The 21,165-nt window shown below is 34.5% G+C and overlaps 1 protein-coding gene across 50 annotated transcripts in view; it reads left to right on the top strand.

Annotated features, from left to right (window-relative positions):
* The window catches only part of CLASP2 (cytoplasmic linker associated protein 2), a 246,743-nt gene that overhangs the window by 66,218 nt on the left and 159,360 nt on the right, over positions 1–21,165 (top strand). For 35 of the 50 annotated variants that reach the window (XM_035278616.3, XM_035278611.3, XM_035278606.3 and 32 more), the window contains one exon: positions 9,657–9,803. In XM_035278616.3, the coding sequence (XP_035134507.1) occupies positions 9,657–9,803 (147 nt within the window). Of the gene's footprint in view, positions 1–9,070; positions 9,273–9,656; positions 9,804–21,165 lie in introns of those variants that run through there. The other 15 variants (XM_078354514.1, XM_035278629.3, XM_035278625.3 and 12 more) reach the window with 1 other exon arrangement.

The following is a 21,165-nucleotide window of genomic DNA, read 5'->3' as shown; positions in this document are numbered from 1 at the left end:
ATTATGGCATGTGTCATTTAATTTCATTAATACCAATAGTGGTTTAAACTGTGATTGTCTCTCTACGTCATTGAACTGTTCAAAGTCTTCAATTTTGAAAACGCCCCTTTAAATAAAAGACTAAAAGTCTTAAAATATATTAACTACTAGTCAGTTATATTTACCTAGAAATTTCAGGATACTTTACCAAATATCTTAGCCTCTATTAAACTTCGTATAAAACTGACTTTATTTCTTATAAATAAAATAATTAACTAAAGATTGTGCTGCTGAGAATACTGCATCTTCTTGTGAATATTAAAATATAGCCAATTGTCTTATTTTTTGAAGTGCTTGAATTTTTGATTTCTAATACGTTTACTATATTTTTTCATTTTAGATTAAATTGAAGATGTTTTAAATTTTTACTATTTGATTCTTTTCCCTTTTATTAGCTTAGCTGTTTCTTACCTAATTGTTATTATTCAGATATTGAACCTCCTGTGTTGATCCTCTGTCTATGTTTATGTTTCGTCTTCGCTTTCAAGTTTTATGTTTCTCACCCAATCCTTCTATTAGTTTTAACTTTGACAAACAAAAGTTTAAATGTGTCCAAGAACTTACTTTTTTTTTGAGTGGTTCCATTTTCAAAAAACTGTGTGTGTGTGCGTGTGTGTGTGTGTGTGTGTGCACGCACGCGCATGCTCAGACTGTGTAAAATATTGTGCTCCCTAATCGGGGATGGGAAAGAGTTTAATAAAACCATTCCATAGATTTTCAGTTGCTCCTTGTACTCATCCCTGTACTTTCTGGCTTAGAAATAGTCACTTCTCTGTTATTCTGCAAGGTAGATCAATTCTCTGCTCTTTTAGCATCTGAGAATTCCAAATTGCAGCTTTGCTGTGGTGATATGGCGTTAACTCTTCAGTAGCTGTTCTTTTCTTTTTTGATAGCTCAGGGCAAAGGTAATGTCCCTTCTTTTTATTTGCATCTTTTAAGAATTTTCTGTGATCTTTTAGATGCTGATTTCACATATTTTACCCTCATCTCATTTTCTTTGCCCTTTTGAGTTGTTTATTGGGATTCCATTGCAGGATTTTAAGCAAGGGAGTAAAGTGATTAAAGTTATTATAATTTTTTAATGAAGCATTTCAAACATACCCAGAAATAGAGAGTATTTTAATGAACCTCCATTACACTCATCATCCAGTTTCAAGAAATTATCATGACTAGTATTTATTTATCTATATCCCTACCCCATCTTCCATTTCAGTTATCCTGCTGGACTAAGATGTGTGTGTGTGTGCACATGATACTCATCACATATGTCAAATAAAGTGTCTTTTAGAAAGACAGTTACAATACCATTGTCACACCTAAAAGTTTAACCCATAGTGTCAAATAATGTATTCACATTTTCTCAATTGTTTTGTGAATATCTTTTTACAGTTTGTTTTAAATCAGTATTTGAAGAAGGTTCACCATTGCAATTGATTGATACACTTCTTAAGGCTCTGTTCATCTATAGGATTTATTTCACTTTTTCTCCTCTTGTCATTTATTTATTGAAGAAAAAAGTGTTAAATATTTTTCCTGCACACTAGAATTTTTTATTGCATCGTATGTTGCTTTTATATTTTTGCTTTTTAATGTTTTTGTATCTCCTATATGTGCTCAAAATTGAAAACTTTTCTAATGGTTTTATCAGAATCGAGTCTAATTTATTAGAGTGGGGTTGGTACGTATTTTCATGTGTGGTATTTTGGATTTCTGTCAGAAGGCATATGCTGTCTGATTGTCTTTCTTTGTGATGCAAATATTGAACAGTGTGTTTAGGTGTTATCAGCCTGATCTGTCCTTTACAATTCCCCCCTCCTAGCCTTTCATTTAGTGATTTTTGGCAGCCATTGATCCAAATTCCTTTTTTAGAAGATTATATTGTCTACTTTGTGGTTTGGAAGAAAGTCAAATATAGAAGCAAGGAGACCATTTAAGAGGCTGTGGTAGTAACATAGGCAGAGACAGTACTGGTCTGGCTTTAGGTTAGGAGTGGCAGCAGAGGCTAAGAGAGATAGGTGGATTTAAGATACAGCTTGGAATTATACACAAGAACTGTTGGTAGATATCTGTGTGGGTCAAAGGAAAACTTGAGGTGGGTTCCCACATTATGAACTTGAGCAGCTGAATAGGCACTGATGTTATTTACTGGGATGGGGGAGAACTTAGGGAGATCAGTTTTGGATGATGTTGATGTTTTGTATCTATCTCAAATTAGAGTGATTTGGAGATACCCATGAGGGAAATATCTAGTAGGCAATTGGATATACAGGTCTGCAACTCAGAGATGGTCTAGGCTAGAGACAAACATTTGAGAGCTGTCAGCACACAGAAGGTATTTAAAATACCATTGAGAATGAATGAGGTCATATAGAGAGTGGATAGTCTGGAGAGAAGAATAGTCAACAGCCAGCAGAAGAGACTGAGCTGCTAGAGAGACCTGTGAGATTAGAGAAAAGCCAAGGAAAGAATCTCATTGCAAAAGTACAGTGTGGGAAGTACAGACAGCTAAAATTTTAGTTTTCCAAGGCATCTGTGGTATAATAGTTTATAGGGATTATTGTTTCCTAATATCAGTTTGTAATTTGGCTGTTAGGTATAACCATAGTTACTACTGGGTTTGTAAGAGTGTAAAACAGCTCACAAATCCCAAGTCTTGTTGTTCATTGTTTTAATTAGAATAAGGAAGGATACAGCTTCAAGAGAAAAGAGGAACTTTGGTATAAGAAACTACTTAATGTGAAGTAAAGCATATTTTGTGCATGAAAATTCATGGTGTTACAGGTTCTTCTTACTGAATTGTTTGTTCCACTGAAGAAAATCCACACAAAATGAATTTTTTTCTATGAGATGTGGTAAAATTTGGACTTGCTCCTTTATTTGCCATGTAATATGGAACAGTTTTTTATCTTTTATATGAATTTGAGAAGCAGAAGTTTTGAGTTTTGGAATTCATGTACCCATACAAGTTAAGTGGAGATCAGGTGTGGTGGCTCATGCCTGCAATCCCAGCACTTTGGGAGGCTGAGGCAGGCAGATCACCTAAGGTCAGGAGTTTAAGACTATCTGGGCCGAAATGGTAAAACCTCATCTCTACTAAAAAGACAAAATTAGCTGGGCATGGTGGTACATGCCTGTTATCCCAGCTGCTCAAGAAGCTTGAGACAGTAGAATCTCTTGAACTTGGGAGGCAGAGGTTGTGGTGAGCCAAGATCATGCCATTGCACTCCAGCCTGAGCTACAACAGCAAAACTCTGTCTTAAAAAAAAAAAAAAAAAAAGTGAGATACAAAGTTTAAAAAACCATTTCATGGCTTTCCTGCAGTGAGAAAAAGAAAAAAAGGGACAAGGCATGATGAATAGAAATTCACAGACCCTTAATCTGAAACCTTCAGGACTACTTGTGTTTTAGAATTCAGAATGTATCAGATTTTAGAAAATTAACAAGGTCATCTATACCCCATGTATTGTATAACAGTTCTTGCTGGGCCTGGGGCAGCACCCTATAATCAAGCACATTAATTTTTTTTTATTTTTTCTGAGACAGCATCTCGCTCTGTTGCTTAGGCTGAAGTGCAGTGCCACAATCTCAGCTCACTGCAGCCTTCACCTCCTGGGTTTAAGGGATTCTCCTGCCTCAGCCTCCCAAGTAGCTGGGATAACAGGCATGCACCACCATGCCTGCTAAATTTTGTATTTTTTGTGGAGACGAGGTTTCGCTTTGTTGTCCAGACTGCCCTCAAACTGCTGGCCTCAAATGATCCACCTGCCTTGGCCTCCCAAAGTGCTGGGGTTACAGACGTGAGCCTCCATGCCCAGCCACGTTTTTGGAATTAAATGTGTGTGAATTCATACTGAGTAGAATAAATTGCCTCATAACAGTTCACATCATGTTTTGTCATAAACTGAGTTCAGATCAGTTTATGCCACCGAATGAGTTTAAAAGACAAAACAAAAGCTGGGTTTTCAGAACTTTTTGACTTTCAGGCATGCATATATGTCATTGTGGGCCTATACTGTCTCAGTGCTTACTGGGGACAGTTTCTAAGTGTTACGAAGGCAACAAAAGGTAAAACCTTATTCTACTTGGTCTTCATTTTCCATCTTCTTTCTGCCTGTTTCTCCCCTTCTCCCTTCTTCCTCCAGTCTCTTCCTCTTCTTTTTCCTGCTCTATTTTTAATCTCTTCTTCCATCTACCTCCTCTTCCTCTCCATCTCTTCCATCTTTCTCCATTTCCTCCTCCTCTGTTTCATCTCCTCCCTTTCCTGCCTCCACCATTTCCATCTTTTCCTCCTTCATTTCCATCTCTTCCTTCTGTTTCCATCTCTTCCTACTCTCCTTGTTTCCTCCATTTTCTTTCCATGTTTTCCATCTCCATTATATAGAAAACCACTGCAGCCTGCTCACTTGATTAATTTCTGTCCTTTAATATATTTTCATATGCTTATCTTGTATAGTTTATGTACCCAGCAATACTAGTCTTTTTTTGAAACTTTGGAGCAAGAACAAAAGTGTCAACACAGCCGTAATTTGTAGTTTGCTTTTTGTGTTTCATCCTCTTTTTGTTTATTTAGTACATATTAGAGCACCTACTATATGTATCCTAAGTGGTATCTTCTGACTTATCTTTTAGTTCACTGATGATCCCTTGAGCTGTGTCTAAGCCACTGTTAGGCCTGCCCACTGAATTTCAATTTCAGTTACTATATTTTCACTTTTTGAAGTTCCATTTAGTTATTTTAAAAATCTATGTCACTTTTTATAATTTTTCAATCCCCAAAGTCAAGTTTGCTTAGTTATTGTATAGTCCATGTCTGGTAACTGTAGGATTTTAAGTGGGTCTTTTCCTATTGTCTGTTTATTTTTATTTGTTCTTGCTCATGGTGTCTTGTTTCCTGTTGTACCTGGTGCCTTTTGGAAAATTATTTGTGAGAGTAATTTGAGGCCAGACACCTTTCTTTCAGGGAAATGTTGTATTTGTTTGGCTGTTGGTTGAAAGTACTACCAGTCTGAGTCCACAGAGTTTAAGGTCTTGAATGTCTGGACCGCCCAAGCAGTTGACCTTAACGCAGTACTCTTATTTAATTCACTTCTCTGTTATTCTCTTTTGAAAAAAGCTTGAAAGGAATTGACTATTGGAAGATCTTATTTATGATTTACTTTAACCTCAAGGGTATAGTTGTTTGGTATACCAGCTTTTGGTGGGAAGAGTCTTTATTAGACTCTGTATCTAATGTGGACTTTGAATTCTGTTCCCTTTGCCCCACAAGGCCTTCATAAAGGAAGTTCCACTGTACTGGTTTTATCCTTATATTTTTTAGTATCTTATAAAATATTTATTGCTTCTATTACATATTAAAATATGTGCATTGTTTAGCGTGTATTATTGTTTGTCTTTGTAGTATTACTTTAAATAACTTGGTAATGTTTTCACTGAAGGTTGAAAGTCTCCATACTATGAATGTGTGCCATTTTAGATATTGTTCTACATGTTGAAGATAAAACAGAGGGAAAAATTGACAAAAGTTTTTATCCAATAGCTCATATATTTCAGCAGAACACAGATAAGCAAAATAAGTGAAATATATAGATGGCAAGTGCCAAGAAAAAATAATGCAGGGAGGCAGGGGTACATCAGAGTGATAGAGTGTTGGGAAAACACTAGGGTGTTTGTGATTTTAATATCCAGAGGAAAACTTCATTGAGAAGGCAACAGATGAATAAAGACATGAAACTGATGAGTGAACAGTATTGGACATGGGTGAAAAAAGCATTCAGGGCAGCAGGAGCAAGTGCAAAGTCCCTGACATGAATCATAGCAGGGAGCCTAGGTTGGTGGGGCGGGATTAGTGAGAACAGGGAAAATAGGTAGGAGATAAGGTTGGAGAGACCTACATGACATTTAAGATCTTAGAGTTCTGGTAGGCCTTTTTATGTAGTCAGTCATAAGAGGATTTTGAACAGTGATTGTGTTATGAGTTTGTTCAACCCAGGATGCCATATTGAGAATACACTTTAGGGGACAAGGCAAGCAGCAGGAAGAGTTAGTTTGCTCTGACAATTATTTTTAGACTATTCTAGGTAATGGAGTCACGGCATGAACAAGACAAAGTTTCTGCTCTTAAGAAACTTCCAATCCACATAGAAAAATTAGCATCTATTATTTCAGTAAGATAGCTGCTAGGAAGAAAATAATTGAGACTTGTTTTGATATTTCATAGTTATTTTTTAAAAATTTAAGCCCAGAATATTTATTGTTTAACAAATTTAAAATTTTAGGGGTAGTGATAATGAATTAGTTTTATGAATTCTTGTAGCTGATAGTTAAAAAAAACCATAACCTTATTGGAGGTGGGTAAAATTTTATTTCTTCCTGTGTTTGTAGATTTATTTATTTTTCCTTTTAGTTTTTCAGTTTTTGTTTATATATTTGAAGCTGTCTTATTGGGTACATAAATATTCAGAGCTCTGATTTTTTTTTTCCCATGGAATAACCTCTTTCTCATTATTAAACATCTCTCTTTATCTCTAGTAATGCTTTTTCAAACTGCTTTATTTGAAATTAGTATAGCTACATCATTGGTCTATCTTTTCTTAATCTTTTTGTGACCTTATAGGTAAAAATATATCTCATTTAAGCAGCCGGTTTAAAAAAAAAATTCAGTCTAGGTCTTTCACCTGTACTAGTTCATTTATATTTAAGAGAATTACTGATACACTTGGTTTTATATTTGCTATTTTATTTTTTATCTTATCCACTTGTTTTATTCTTTTTGTCCCTCTTCCTTCTTTTCAGCCAATCAGATATTTTAAATTTATTTTCTTTTTCTTCTATGTGTATACTTACTTTTCTTTAGTAGTTTAGCCTAGAGCAGAGATTGGCAAACTGTTGCTTATAGACCAAATTCATCTGCCCTACTGTTTTTGTATATAAAATTTTATTGAAACACAACCACACCCATTTGTTTACATATTGTGCGTATATAACTGCTTTGGTGCTATAATGTCATAATTGAGTAGTTGTATGGAAAGGCCATATATATATAGTTTACAAAGCCTAAAATATTCGCTGCGTGGTCCTTTATAGAGAAAGAATGCCATCCCCTCCCCTAGGGGAATGATTCTTAAACTGGATCATGCATTGGAATGACCAGGAGGGCTTGTTAATACATAAATTACTGGGCTGCATCTCTAGAGTTTCTGATTCAGTAGGTTTCGGTTGGGGTCCAATAATTTGCATTTTTAACAAATTGCCAGGTGACGCTCAGCTGCTGGTATAGGGACTACATTTCGAGGACCAGTGCCCTAGATATTACTGTGCATCTTTGATTTATTATAATCTAAAATAAATTACTGTATTTATTACTTCCTCAATAAGGCTCAAATCTTTAGAAACCTTTAACTTTGTTTGCTTACCTCTTAGTAGTACCATTTTATAATAACCTCAATCTGGAACAGCCCATATCTGTCAGTAGTAGAATGGATATTAATCAGTTGTGGTACTTTCATACACTAGAAAACGATTAGCAATGAAAATGAATCTTCCAAACATTATCTTCCAACACTGAGTAAAAAGAAGCTAGATACCAGAGTACATATTGTATTCCTTTTATATAATGTTCAAAAATAAACAAAAGCAAATGATAGAATTCAAGACTAGTTAGTTTTGGAAGGAAATGTAGACTTTTAGGAGTCTTGAGGGCACTTACAGGTTGCTGGTAATAATCTGTGGATCTGGATACTGGTTATACTGGCATGGTCATTTTGTGAAAATCAATTAATTAGCTGCATACTGATGATTTGTATACCTTGCTGTATTTTGATAAACAGTTTAAAAATTAATTTCCCAGTAGTTTGAGAATGTTGAGTTAATTTTTTTTTTAATGGTAGGAACATATTTACTCTTTTCAATCCTTGTGTGTGTAGGAACAGAATACTGTTTCCGTGGGAACTTCTGGCTACTCTGTGTTTCAGTGATTAACTTTCTGTAGATTTGTATGTCTACTCTGTCTCTCTTAGCTGCATTTTTTAATATAATAGTAGCAAAAAGTTTATTTGGAATTATATTAGTGTTTTTAACAGAGCAGTCTATGTACTATAAAGGTTTTAAGCTTATTAATTTATCCAAACTGATTCCCTAATAGTGTTATGCTACAAAACAATTTTTTAAGAATAGAAGATAATTTTTTCCTGCAAGCTGTATTACTTAAAAACACTTTCTGAAATAGAATGTGGCTTTTTATTAGAGTGTCTGTTTGATTCTTTTTTCCTTTAATAAATAAAAGTCTTAAAACTTTCTTGGCATATTTTAGTTAAAATATATTTAATAGTTGTATTGATAGTATCTCTTTATAGGAATTATTTAATTCTAGGTGACTGGGTGTTTGTTTAGGTAAAGAAAGCCTGTTGAAAAGAAAAGATTCTGGCATATTGATCTGAAGCCTGTGTTACCACAGGCTGTTTCTCTGCCTCGCCCATCTATTTGTTATGGTTGAATTGTGCAGGGTCCTAGAGAAAACCATCTTCTCAGGAGAGTAAAATGCATATACTGTGTGTGTGTGTGCGTGTGCATGTGTGTGTGTGTATGTGTATGCTGGGAGGTGTTTCATTTACATATAAGTAGATAATGCTAGTGTGGTCATTCATATTCCGAAAGGAGCCTTGTAGAATCATTTATGAAAACAAATTGTTTTGTTTGATTTCTGTAGCCTAAATAAACAGGAGATTTTAAGATTACAGAGTTAATTATGCACAGTAATGAGCACTGTGGCAGTCTGTGCTTTACTGATGCAATAATAAGCACCCCAGCAGAATGAATATTGCATACAACCTTATTTTCTATTTATATACATTTTCATGTCGAATAAGAACACATACCTAGATTTCTAAACCTTTAGTTTTGAATGCCTTTGAAATTCTGATATAGAATAAGGATTATAGAATATTTTAGATGCATGGAGAATTTTTACCTTTCATCTGGCAGTAGCTGCCATAAGATGATGTCACCTTGTAGCTGATTGGCTGTTATAGCACCTAGGGCAGGGAAGAGAAAGAAAAATGCCGGCACAAACCTCAGTGGTGGTTCTGTGGTTGTTTCTGTCTTTTTTTGATAGAACCTTTGATTAGTATCGAATTTACTGTATTTGGCCATGTGAACTGTTGGGAGCCTCCTAGGGTGAGGGAAATTAAGAGCTTTCAGAGGAATGAGGCGACTGATTTGCAAACGCATCTGTGATTGTAAGTTGCAGAATCTGGGAATAAGGAATAAGGCAGGGCATGCTACAAGATGCACTATGGGAGGAGCTGGCAGAAAATGCTTATATGAGTAGCAAAAGCATGAAAATTACTTTTACTACCTTTAGAGTTAATATGTTTTCTTTTATGTTTTGATTTAATATGTATAAGAAATATGAAAATACTGCATTTTGATTTTAAATTACAGAGGATTATTTTATATGGTGTTAGCCAAAATATAAATGCTTATTCAAAGGACCTTTATTTTGTATTACATAGCTTACCAAAGTAATGATTTTATATATGGCTTTATTTTATTTTTGAGCCTTAGGGAAAATGGAACAAAGCTTAGTTCTCTTAAATACATTTTTCTAATGCTTTGTGCAGATAAAAGCTTCGATGATGAAGAATCAGTGGATGGAAATAGGCCGTCATCAGCTGCTTCAGCCTTCAAGGTTCCTGCACCTAAAACATCCGGAAATCCTGTCAACAGTGCAAGGAAGCCTGGTTCAGCAGGTGGCCCTAAGGTTGGAGGTAATGTAAATCCATTTCAAATCTGTTATACATGCCCCATGCCCTTGATATGGCCACACATACTTAGAACTTCAGAGAAATATGTTTATTCATGACTGCAGCATGATTGCAGATCTGGAGTCTGTTGCAACACTGAGAAGTATATGATGCCCTTTTGAAATGTATAAAATATTGTTTCCAGCTATTTCCTGTAAGAGCATTTGTGAATTAGTGTCTTCTTGAGGGTATTTATTTTTCAGATGCCATTTTGAAAAAGATTTATGGAAGTTTTTTTGCTTTTTGTTTTAAGCAGAGAACAGGTTTTTCAGAATTTGGTTACTAATTTTCAAGTGCAGTAGCTGTTACAGAAATGTTGAATTATGTAATGTTTTTACACATTCCTCTAGGTAGTAAGTCTTAAATATTCGAGCATTTAAAAAATGGTTGAAGATACTGGGTATTGAATCATTTGTCACAATAGGAAATGGGTGGTGGTCAAGTAAAATTGCCTCAAAAATGGTTCCTGGATTAAATAATAATAAGTAAATAAGAAAAAGCAGGTTTCATACAGTTTTGCAACACATAGCATATTCATTGATCAGATTAGAACTGTTTCTAGCATATTGTTTATTTTTAATATTTTTAATGGGTATTTTTTATGTGTTAATTAGAAAGCCATGAGTATATTTCCAATGTTAGTTTCTGCTAGAACTTTCTGATAGAATGAATCTATAAAAACAAGGGTAAGTATTTAATTCTAAAAGCACGGTAATATCTTTCTCTTTTCCTTCCTTTCCTTTTTAAAAATAAATTTGTGTCTTAGTTATAATATTTTGGGAAAGCAAATCTTACAATAACTGGTGAGAAAATCATGGTCTTGAGGATTTTCCTTTTTCCTTTTTGTCTGTAATACTTTTTATTAAAAACCAAAAAGGAAAGAAAAATAAGCTGTGTATTTTGACCAGGTTTCATAAGGAGTTGTGTTCCCTTGATCTTCCTATATAAACCCCCAATTTTTTCCCATCATATGAGATTCTAAATATAGAAAAACTATCATAAGTATTTCATTTAAACTATTTTATGTGTCATATAATGAGCAATAAAGATGGTATGATATATATATACACATACACATATGTGTGTATAAATATATATGTATATGTATATGTATATGTATGTATATATATGCACATACACCTAAATGGCTGAAATTAAAATGTCTTACTAATTTCTCCAAATGTTTCAAGTAATGTGTACTACACATTTTTAATTATTTTCTTTTTATTTTGTAATTTTATTGTTGTATTCTCATCCAAATGTTAGTATGATACCCCATTAGAAGATAGTTTTGTTGCACTCTTATTTACCGCTAGTAAAAAGTATATGACATTTTTTGGTTTCTTCCTTTTATAACAAATAGCTCTCTTCAGTCATTACAAGGGGAATATTTTTCTTAATTTTGAATTATAGAATTCTAATCTATGATATAAATATTTTTATGAAACTTTTTTTTAGCTTAACAATGGATGATATTTGAAGTTTGTGGTGATAATAGTTAACATTTTTATGAATTGAACCAGTGGCTTATTTTTTTTTGTGGTTTGCTATCTTTTTAGAAGAAAATAGAAATTTACTATCATGAGTCATTTAATTCTGATATTAATCATATTGATATAATCAGATAATCTTCTGTAAAAAGGAGAAACTTTCTTAAGCTCTCCCAACCCCATCTTGTAGTTTTTAGTCCTAGCAGTTAAATGAAAAGGTTAAGCAGCTTTCATGATTGTAGTAACTAATCATTTAAAGATTTTAATCAGCCATCTCGGCAGCAGCCTTTCTGCCAAAAATAAGGAAAAAGCTTTCATTTCTTTCCTCCCTTGTCTCTTCCTCTTCCTCCTCCTTTTTTTCTTCCTATTCTTTTTTTTGGCAATTGCAGGTATATTCTTGTTTCTTTTGTTTATCACAGCTCATTTAGGTTCATTGCCCATTTTTCTGTCTAAGAAAAGAGCTACCAGCCAGAGGGTATTGATATTACTTCTGAAATAAATGCCGTTCTTGGCTGTCAGTCTTTCTTTGAAAATTTAATTGTAGATTTTCTGGTCTTGGCAGAGAATTACTGATTTTTAAATTCGTTGTAGAAAGTTTTCTTAGAGTTGTAGAATTTTTGAGTTGGAAAAGACCTTGGGAGTTACATAGTTCTTTGATAAAATTCCTGACAGATGATTATTGAACATGATTAAAGAAGTACTATCTGCTCTGAATTAAAATTTAGAACAAAAATCACCTGCATTGCCACTACACATAGACATAATCAACTGCTAAATTGTGATTGCTTTATTCCAATTTCTTTTCCAATTATTTTTACATAAACAATATTTTCTCAGGAGAACAAAATTGGCAGTATTCATTATATAGTTTTTTCTAACTAATATTTTACCCTAAGCATTTTCTCATTGTCTTTAAATTATTAATTGAAGATTATTCATGGCTAAATAATACCTAGGTTGCCATAAGCCTTTTCTGCTTCTTTAAACCGTGTCAGCATTCTTTTATGTGTCTTTCATCACATCTTCAAAGATTTCTTTGGAATAAATTTCTAAAGTTCTCTGGATCGAAAGATGCAGGGATTTTTAGAGTTCTCTCAGTTTGGCAAAGTATTTTTCAGAAACAAGCCCATTTCAATTCTGAATAAACAAATTCTTTTTTATGTTGCATTAAAATCTACCTTCTTATAACATATACAGGGAAGATGAATTATTAGCATGCTTTCAAATACTTGAAGATTGTTCTATTGCTCTTTGTGACTGTTCTGTTTTCTAAACTATATGTTCTCTTTCCCATGGTTTTATATTGAATGGTAGTGGTTCAGGTTCAATGTATTATTTGCTACTCCAAGGTATATAATAAATAGATATGATTCGTTTCAAATTAAAGGAATATAGTAAGTGGAAATGTACAGTAGTGGTATAAGCCAGACACAGCCCACTGGGTTTAACAAATCTCTTTTCAAGTAGGATTACTAAAATAAAAAAAATACAGTGAGCTTCTTTGGAATCGTGACTTAATCTGCTTTTGTAGTTTTGGAATATATTTTACTTCTTCCAGAGATATATATCAGGATTAGGAATGTATGCTATTTTTAGCAAAGTATCCTATCCAGTTACTTAAAGCTCCTAAGTCTTGTGTTTAATCTTCCGTGTATGTTAATTTGCTTTGTTCTTTGGCCTTAGTACGCCAACCTTTTCTTCTCATATTGTATTAATAATTATGTAGCCTTTAAGTTAAAGAGACTTGAAAAAAAGGCTGTGGCTAAGTTCATACCAATGTATCATTGCTATAAAAACCCACATTATGTAAGTGTTTAAAGTGTTATCTTTGTGCCTTACTAATTAGAATAGGGATAAAGTAAATTCTCAAATAGTCTATTTTCTGAATAACATTTGTAACTTCATTGTAGGAATTTAGATAAACACATTTTTCTTTCTTTTGGCTCAGTGGTTAATAGAATTGCTGGAAGCACCTGATTATTTAAAATACTTATATCTTTACAGTATTTTAGGTAACAATTTTTAATATTATTTAATGTTCTTTCATATATTCTTTCATTCAAATCTCAAAAATGAAAGATTCTGAGATTTAAATGAAAGAATATATGTAAGAACATTCCAGAGCAAACTGATTTTACTGATGAGCAAACTGCAGTTTGGAGAACTAACTTGCTCAGGGTCATTTATCTAATAAGAGGGCAAAGCACAAAAATCACTTTGCTACACTGCCTTCACACTAATTTCTGTTGGTAAATCAGGTTTCTTTTAGATTCTGTAGCACAGAGATTGTAATCTGCAGAAATGATCACTGCTTTTTGGCACCCATAAACCAGTCATTTTAAAGCTCAACTAGTATGATTCTCAGCAAAATAGAGCATTTCGAATAAGGAGACCTTTAAATTTTACATTGTAAATAGAAATGCTTTTCAGTATTTTCTTGCTGAAATTGCCTTCTTCAAATTTATTTTCTGGGTTATATTATCCCTATTCCTGTATCAATCATTTTGGCTGCTACTCTTTGTAAAACATAACAGTTGAATTAGAAGATGATATAATTGTCATTTAAAAAATACTAGTACCAGATTTTGATGTTGGTGATTTGTCATTGAAGCTTGACCAGATATTCAGTTCTTAAAGTTCTCTTGTACCCACTCACTCACTTGCTCAAGTGGACAGCATATTTTCTCTCTATTGTTTCTTTCTAATGTCAAAGACTACTTTGAAATGGTTTTAACTTTCAGTTCTTATAATTAGGTAATTACTGCCATTTTGCATTTATTAGTACTTACTAATCTTTAGGATATTTATTGTTTCACTTCACTGTGAAACAGTGAATCTTATGTCTGTCCTAAGATTTTAAGAATGTCCAAATATGTTTTCTACAAATGATGCTAGTCATTCCCATTTTTCCCATCATGCAAACAACAAAATTGTTTTTCGTTTGAACAAATAAAGATCACAAGAATAGTATATATATAATAAAACAAATCTTAAGAATTTGTTTTTTAATTCTGGAATCTAAATTTTTTACTTGTAGACCTCATGATTTTATTTTTTAGCTTTATGTGAAACCATATAACAATTCCATGTTTTGGTTTTGTTTTCTTCCTCTCTTCTTCCCTTGCTGAAGAAGATGCTAAAACTCAGAAGATTTTTCACCCTAAAGGGGTCTTAAAGATGAACTGACCCAGATTCAGGAAAAGAGATTGAGCCTCAGAGCATTGAATGATGAGCAACATCAGATAGTTAGTAGGGATGAGATGAGAACCCAGTGCCTGACCCTCTCTCAGGGGCTTCCTCTTGAATCATCTCTGAGTAATCTCCTAAGTAATACTGCATATGGTACATATTTATTATTTTTAATCTCACATAGCAGATCACTATTATTGAAATCTGGAATTCAGGGATTGAACAATTGCCAATCTGTCTGAAATTACTGTGAATCCCAGATCACTGACTGTCCATCCCTGATGCTTTCCCTCTTAACTTTGATTTTACAGTACATATGATTTGAGTAAATAACATATAAATTATAACTATAAAATAGTAAGTTACATTATTTCTATGTGTTAGAATATGTGTTTTACTGTAATTATATTATTTGACTTTAGTTTTTTTTCACCTCCTGTGCAAAAAATTAAAGTGACAGACATTTTATTGTACAAGGTTTGTTTTTTGAGGAATTCAGAATGTTTAGGAAAAGGGAAATTGAATAGGCTAACTAAAGACCTAGCCTCTCTGTGGATAAGTTATTTACACTTGTATTTAGCGCTTACTATGGCAAGGCTCCAAGTTAATCAACAAAGAAGACCATGTTGGGGCCGGGCATGGTGACTTATGCCTGTAATCCCAGCACTTTGGGAGACGGAGGCAGGTGGATCACTTGAGCCCAGGAGTTTGAAACCAGCCTGGGCACCATGGCAAAACCTGTCTGTACACAAAATACAAAAATTATCTGGGTGTGATGGCACATGCCTATAGTCCCAGCTACTAAGGAGGCTGAGCTGGGAGGGTTGCTTGAACCCAGGACGTTGAGGCTGCAGTGCACAATGATCATACCATTGCTCTCCAACCTGTGTTACAGCGAGACCCTGTCTCCAGAAAAAGGACCATATGGAATGTTTAATTCATGGTTTTAAACTTAGAAAGATTCAGTACCTGCCCATTATTCTGCCAACTAATGTTAATTATTGTTAGCATTTTGGTCCTCCCATACGTTATTTGCCTATACTTTTTGACTGAAATTTGGGTATTAGAAAATTGTAAAGTCTCTTACAGGAATACAAATTGAAGGTTTACCTCAGAAAAGAGTGAAATGTCATTAATATTATCTCACATATGAAGAATTTTCCATTAGTTAGACTCATTACATTTGATCCATATGAAGTAGACGTTACATTAACTATATGCTTGGCTTATATTTATTACGAACATTCTAATAAAGTTTACATGTTAAGCATTGTTTCTATAGTGGGTCTGTGAATATAAATGAATCTTTTTCATCAGCTTATCATTTCTCTCTTTTTAAAAACCAGTTTATGTATTTCTTTCTTATGAAAAGAATTGAAAGACATAATTTGATTTTTAAAAAGTATGAAAATCATGCTCATTATTAAACAATGGAGAGTTTTTAAAAACTTTAATAACATCTTGCTTCTCTAATCCCATTACTCTGAGGTAACTAGTGTTAAGTTTGATATGTATCCTTCCACCAATTACTTCATGTTCATTTATGTAGGTACTCATATTAGGTTTTATTTTTCCCATATTAAACTTACTAATAAAAACTTTCCAAGTTGCTTTTTTTACAGAACATCCTTCAGCAGCAAGAAAGACTGCTATTGCATCCTTTTAATTAGTGATCACAGTATTTCACATTATTGATGCACCATGATTTAATAAATCAATGTCATTCAGGTTGTTTGCAACTTTAAGTCAGTACAGGAAATGCAGATCTTCATATAATGTGTTTTGAAATTCTGCTGCTTCTATATTATAAAATAGATTCCTCTAAATTGAATTGTTTAATCAAAGGTTTTATATGTTTTTAATTTTAATAAAGACTTTATTTTACCTTCTGCAGCATTGAACATAACAGCCTCATTAATTATTGCCATTGTGATGGGTAAAAAACAGTGATTCCTCAGTTTGCATTCTTCCCTCCACCTATCCGTCTGGCCTACAGCTTGCAAACATTTACTAAAGGCTTTTAGTAGGCTGCTAGTTTTGAACTCTCTGGGAAATGTAAATGAACATAAAGACCTTGCTCTCCTGGAGTTTATGTTCTAGTGAGGTTCAGATTTTTTTTTTTTTTTTTTTTTTTTTGAGGTCTTGCTCTCTTGCTAAGGCTAGACTGCAGTGTTATGATCTCAGCTCACTGCAACCTCCACCTCTCAGGTTCAAACAATTCTCCTGCCTTAGCCTCTCAAGTAGCTGGGACTACAGGTGCCTGCCACCACACCCAGCTAATTTTTGTATTTTTTTCTGAGATGGAGTCTTACTCTGTTGCCCAGGCTGTAGTGCAGTGGGGCAATCTCAGCTCACTGCAGCCTCCACTGCCTGGGTCCAAGCAATTCTCCTGCCTCAGCCTCCCAAGTAGCTGGGACTACAGGCACAGGCTACCACACCCAGCTAATGTTTTATTTTTAGAAGAGATGATGTTTTACCATGTTGACCAGGCTGGTCTCGACCTCCTGACCTCAGGTGATCTGCCTGCCTCAGCTTCTCAAAGCGCTGGGATTACAGACGTGAGCCACTGTGCCTGGCCTAATTTTTGTATTTTTAATAGAGATGGGGTTTCAGCATGTTGCCCAGGCTGATCTCAAATTCCTGACCTCAGGTGATCCACCTTGCCTCAGCCTCCCAAAGTGCTAGAATTATAGGTGTGTGCCACTACACCAGGCCGAAGTTCAGAATAGTTAAATCTGTTAATAGAAAATAGCATATTCTCTTCTGCAAATTACATGCTATTTTGTCCTCTCATCAATTTGTTAATTTATTTTTCAAAGATTAGATTTTTTATTCTTTTGTTAAATGTTACAGATATTTCCTCAGTCTCTCCTTTGTGCCATTTTTGCATCCAGTTTTTAAATTTTTTGTTGTGGTAGGTAAAATATCAGTCCTTTTTTTTTTTTTTTTTTTGACATTCAGATTTGCTGTCTTACAGGACTCCTCTTCATTCCCAAGGTTATAAAGCTAGTCTCGTTTATCATAAAACATGAATTATTTTACATGTAGCTTGTTTAATCTGGAATGTTGTTTTTTATGAAGGGTTTAACCATTTAAATTGTTTCTTATACATGGCCAATTATTTCTGTGCAATTAAATAAACATTTTTTATGCCATTGAATTGAAATACTACACTTTGTATTTTGGACAGTTTCTGGAGTTTCTCTTTATTTTCCCTGATCTATTTGTACCTATTGTAGCTTTATAATACATGGTTTTTCATACTTTTCATTATTACAAATTTTGAGCATACAGCAAAGCTGACATACAGTGAATACTCATCACCTAAATTTGCTAACCCTTATTTGTTTGAATTCCCTCTCTATAGGTATATTCCCACATCTATTTTTAAAAATTTCAACCATTGGAAAGTAAATTGTAGACATCATGACATTTTACCCCTAAATATTTAATATGCCTAAGACTTAAAAAGCATACTCCTTTATAACCATAATATTATTATCATATGCAAGAGAAATTTATATATATATATAAGTTATATATATATATATATATAATTTTTTTTTCTTTTGAGAAGGAGTTTCACTCTGTTGCCCAGGCCGGAGTACAGTGACACAGTGGCATGATCTTGGCTCACTGCAGCCTCTGCTTCGGGTTCAAGCAATTCTCCTGCCTCAGCCTCAGTCTCCCGAGTAGCTGGGATTACAAACGTGCGCCACCACACCCTGCCAATTTCATATTTTTAGTAGAGATGGGGATTCTCCATGTTGGTCAGGCTGATCTTGAACTCCCGACCTCAGGTGATCTGCTTGCCTTGGCCTCCCAAAGTGCTGGGATTACAGGTGTGAGCCACTGTGCCCTGCCTAATTTTTGTATTTTTAGTAGAGACTGGGTTTCACCACGTTGGCCAGGTCAGTCTCGAACACCTGCCTTGGCCTCCTAAAATGCTGGGATTACAGATGTGAGCCGCCACACCTGAGAACTCTATAATGTTTTCTGTAAAACAGTTAAGGGGTTATCTCTGTGGCATTGACTTTTTGGAGCCTAGGCCAGTTGTTTTTTAAGATTGTCCTGTGTTGTGTATTCATCTGGTTTCTTTATGATGTTATTTGACTTATTTCTCTAGCACTTTTATTTTCGGTAAACTTACTAACCTTTGTATTCACTTCTTTTTAGTCAGTCATCTACATATTTAGGTTTTCTCAATTGTCCTAGGATTTTTTGGTTGTTTGTTTTTTTAAGACAGATTCTTGCTCTGTTGCCCAGGTTGGAGTGCAGTGGCACGATTTTGTCTCACTGTAACCTCTACCTCCTGGGTTCAAGCGATTCTTCTGCCTCACCCTCCCAGGTAGCTGGGACTACAGGTGCATGCTACCACATCTGGCTAATTTTTTGTATTTTTAGTAGAGATAGAGTTTCACCGTGTTAGCGAGGATGGTCTCAATTTCCTGATCTTGTGATCTGCCCGCCTTGGCCTCCCAAAGTGCTGGGATTACAGGTGTGAGCCATTGTGCCCCACCAGAATATTTTTTTATAGCTTTTAAAATTCAAGCCAGGATGTACTTATTTTCTCTTGGATAGTTGGTAATTTACTGTTTATTTCTCAGGTGATTTTATCTTTAAATAAAATTTCTGGCCAGGCACGGTGGCTCATGGCTGTAATCCCAGCACTTTGGGAGGCTGAGGCTAGAGGATCACTTGAAGTCAGGAGTTCAAGACCAGCCTGGCCAACATGGTGAAACCCTGTCTCTACTAAGAATACAAAAATTAGCCATTCTAGCTACTTGGGAGTTCCAGCTATGTGGGAGGCTGAGGCAGGAGAATCGCTTGAACCCAGGAGGCAGAGGTTTCAGTGAGCTGGGATTGCACCACTGCACTCCAGCCTGGGCAACAGAGCAAAACTCCATCTCAAAAAATAATGTTAACAATTCATAAATTTTTATTGATTTATAGTCTTTATATATTTAGAATTTTTTGTATTCTCATCTTTCTTTTATACCTATGATTGCGGTTTAGTTATATTGAATTTATGTTGGAGAATTGTGTTATAGTTTCCTTCTTCTTGGTAGGTATTTTTTTTTTTTTTTTAATTTTAGAGGGATTTACTTTTATTAGCAGAAAGTAGTTTTGTTCTTTTGTTTTCTTCTTGGAGCCCAGTATAGATGTTAGATTATTTATTTTGTTTATGGTAATGTATTGAATTTTCATAGACCTCAAGTAACAAGTGGGTTCGGTGGGGCCAGCAAAAAAACATTTGCTTAGTTTTTAAGTTTAAGAACGCCCTCTTCTGTTGTTAGAGTGAAATGCATCTTCTTTACTACATGATTTGTTAGGGGCTTTCTACTTCTGATTCTTTGATTACCATCTTATTTGAATAGGGCCCTTTTGTTTCTTCCTTGTCTTTATCCACCAAGATTCAAAAGGATACCTTTCCTTTCTAATTGCTGTTTACCTCTTGTCCTAGGGAGAACCTTAGTTGGCATCGACATTATACAGCTACCAGGATTCTTTCCCACCATTTCCTCTGATTTTTATCATTAAGGGCTCTGTAGTTAACATTGCTGGTCTTGGATGTTTATATTTTCCTCATTTACTTGAAATTAAGTTTGAAGTCTTATTTGTCTCTTACTTGTATTAAAAGCATGGACAATAGGTAATTTTATTTGCTCTCTGTGGGTTTTGGAATATTTATTTGTATATTTGATTTGCATTTGGATGCCTATCATTTTCCCAGGGCTAGAGTGTCTACTGTAAGTTTTAACACTGGATAAGGAAAAACTTAAAAAAAAAAAAACTGAATAATCCATTGGCTCTGCGTATTGTTGAATTTGGGGACATTATTATTGAACAGTTTCTACCCTTTGAATCACTTCTTTTTCATATATCAAAATTTAAAATCTCTTACATTTGTGGGTCTGTTTTTGAAATTTTCCATTTTATTTATTTGGTTAATTGGTCTATTCCTGCACTAAAACCTAATTCTCTGAATAATTTCAGCTTTGTAAGTCTTGCTGTCTGGTAGCACGAATAGCCGCTGTTTTCTTCTGCAGGAATGTTTGGCGCCTTGCTCTTCCAAACAGGTTTTAGAATTAGCTTGATGAGTTTCACAAGAAACCTTTTTGGAAGCTTATTATTGCAATACCTAGGGAAGACTGGACACTCGATGATACCATTCCTTCTTGTTCATGAGCATGAAATATCTCTCTATTTATTTCATTTGTAATTTTTTTTTGGAGACAGAGTCTCACTCTGTAACCAGGTTGGAGTGCAGTGGCGCCATCTCGGCTCACACTCACTGCAACCTCTGCCTCCCAGGTTCAAGTGATTGTGGTACCTCACTCAGTCTCACAAGTCGCTGAGATTACAGGTGCACACTACTGCTCCCAGCTTTTTTGTTGTTGTTGTTGTTGTTGTATTTTTAGTTGAGACAGGGTTTCTTCATATTGTCTAGGCTGGTCTCAAACTCCTGAGCGCAGGCAATCCGCCTGCCTTGGCCTCCCAAAGTGCTAGTATTACAGGTGTGAGTCACCGTGCCCCTTCTCCATTTATTTCAGTACTCTAATATTTCATTAAAATTTATTTCCCCCAATTTTTTCACTCTTCAAGTTAAAATTTCTTTTTTTTTTTTTTTTTAATTGGATTTTAGG

The sequence above is a fragment of the Callithrix jacchus genome, chromosome 17, assembly GCF_049354715.1.
Source record: "Callithrix jacchus isolate 240 chromosome 17, calJac240_pri, whole genome shotgun sequence".
In the NCBI taxonomy this organism is placed as follows: Eukaryota; Metazoa; Chordata; class Mammalia; order Primates; family Cebidae; genus Callithrix; species Callithrix jacchus.
The sequence above is the reverse complement of the archived record's forward strand: the minus strand, read 5'-3'. Positions and strand labels throughout refer to the sequence as shown.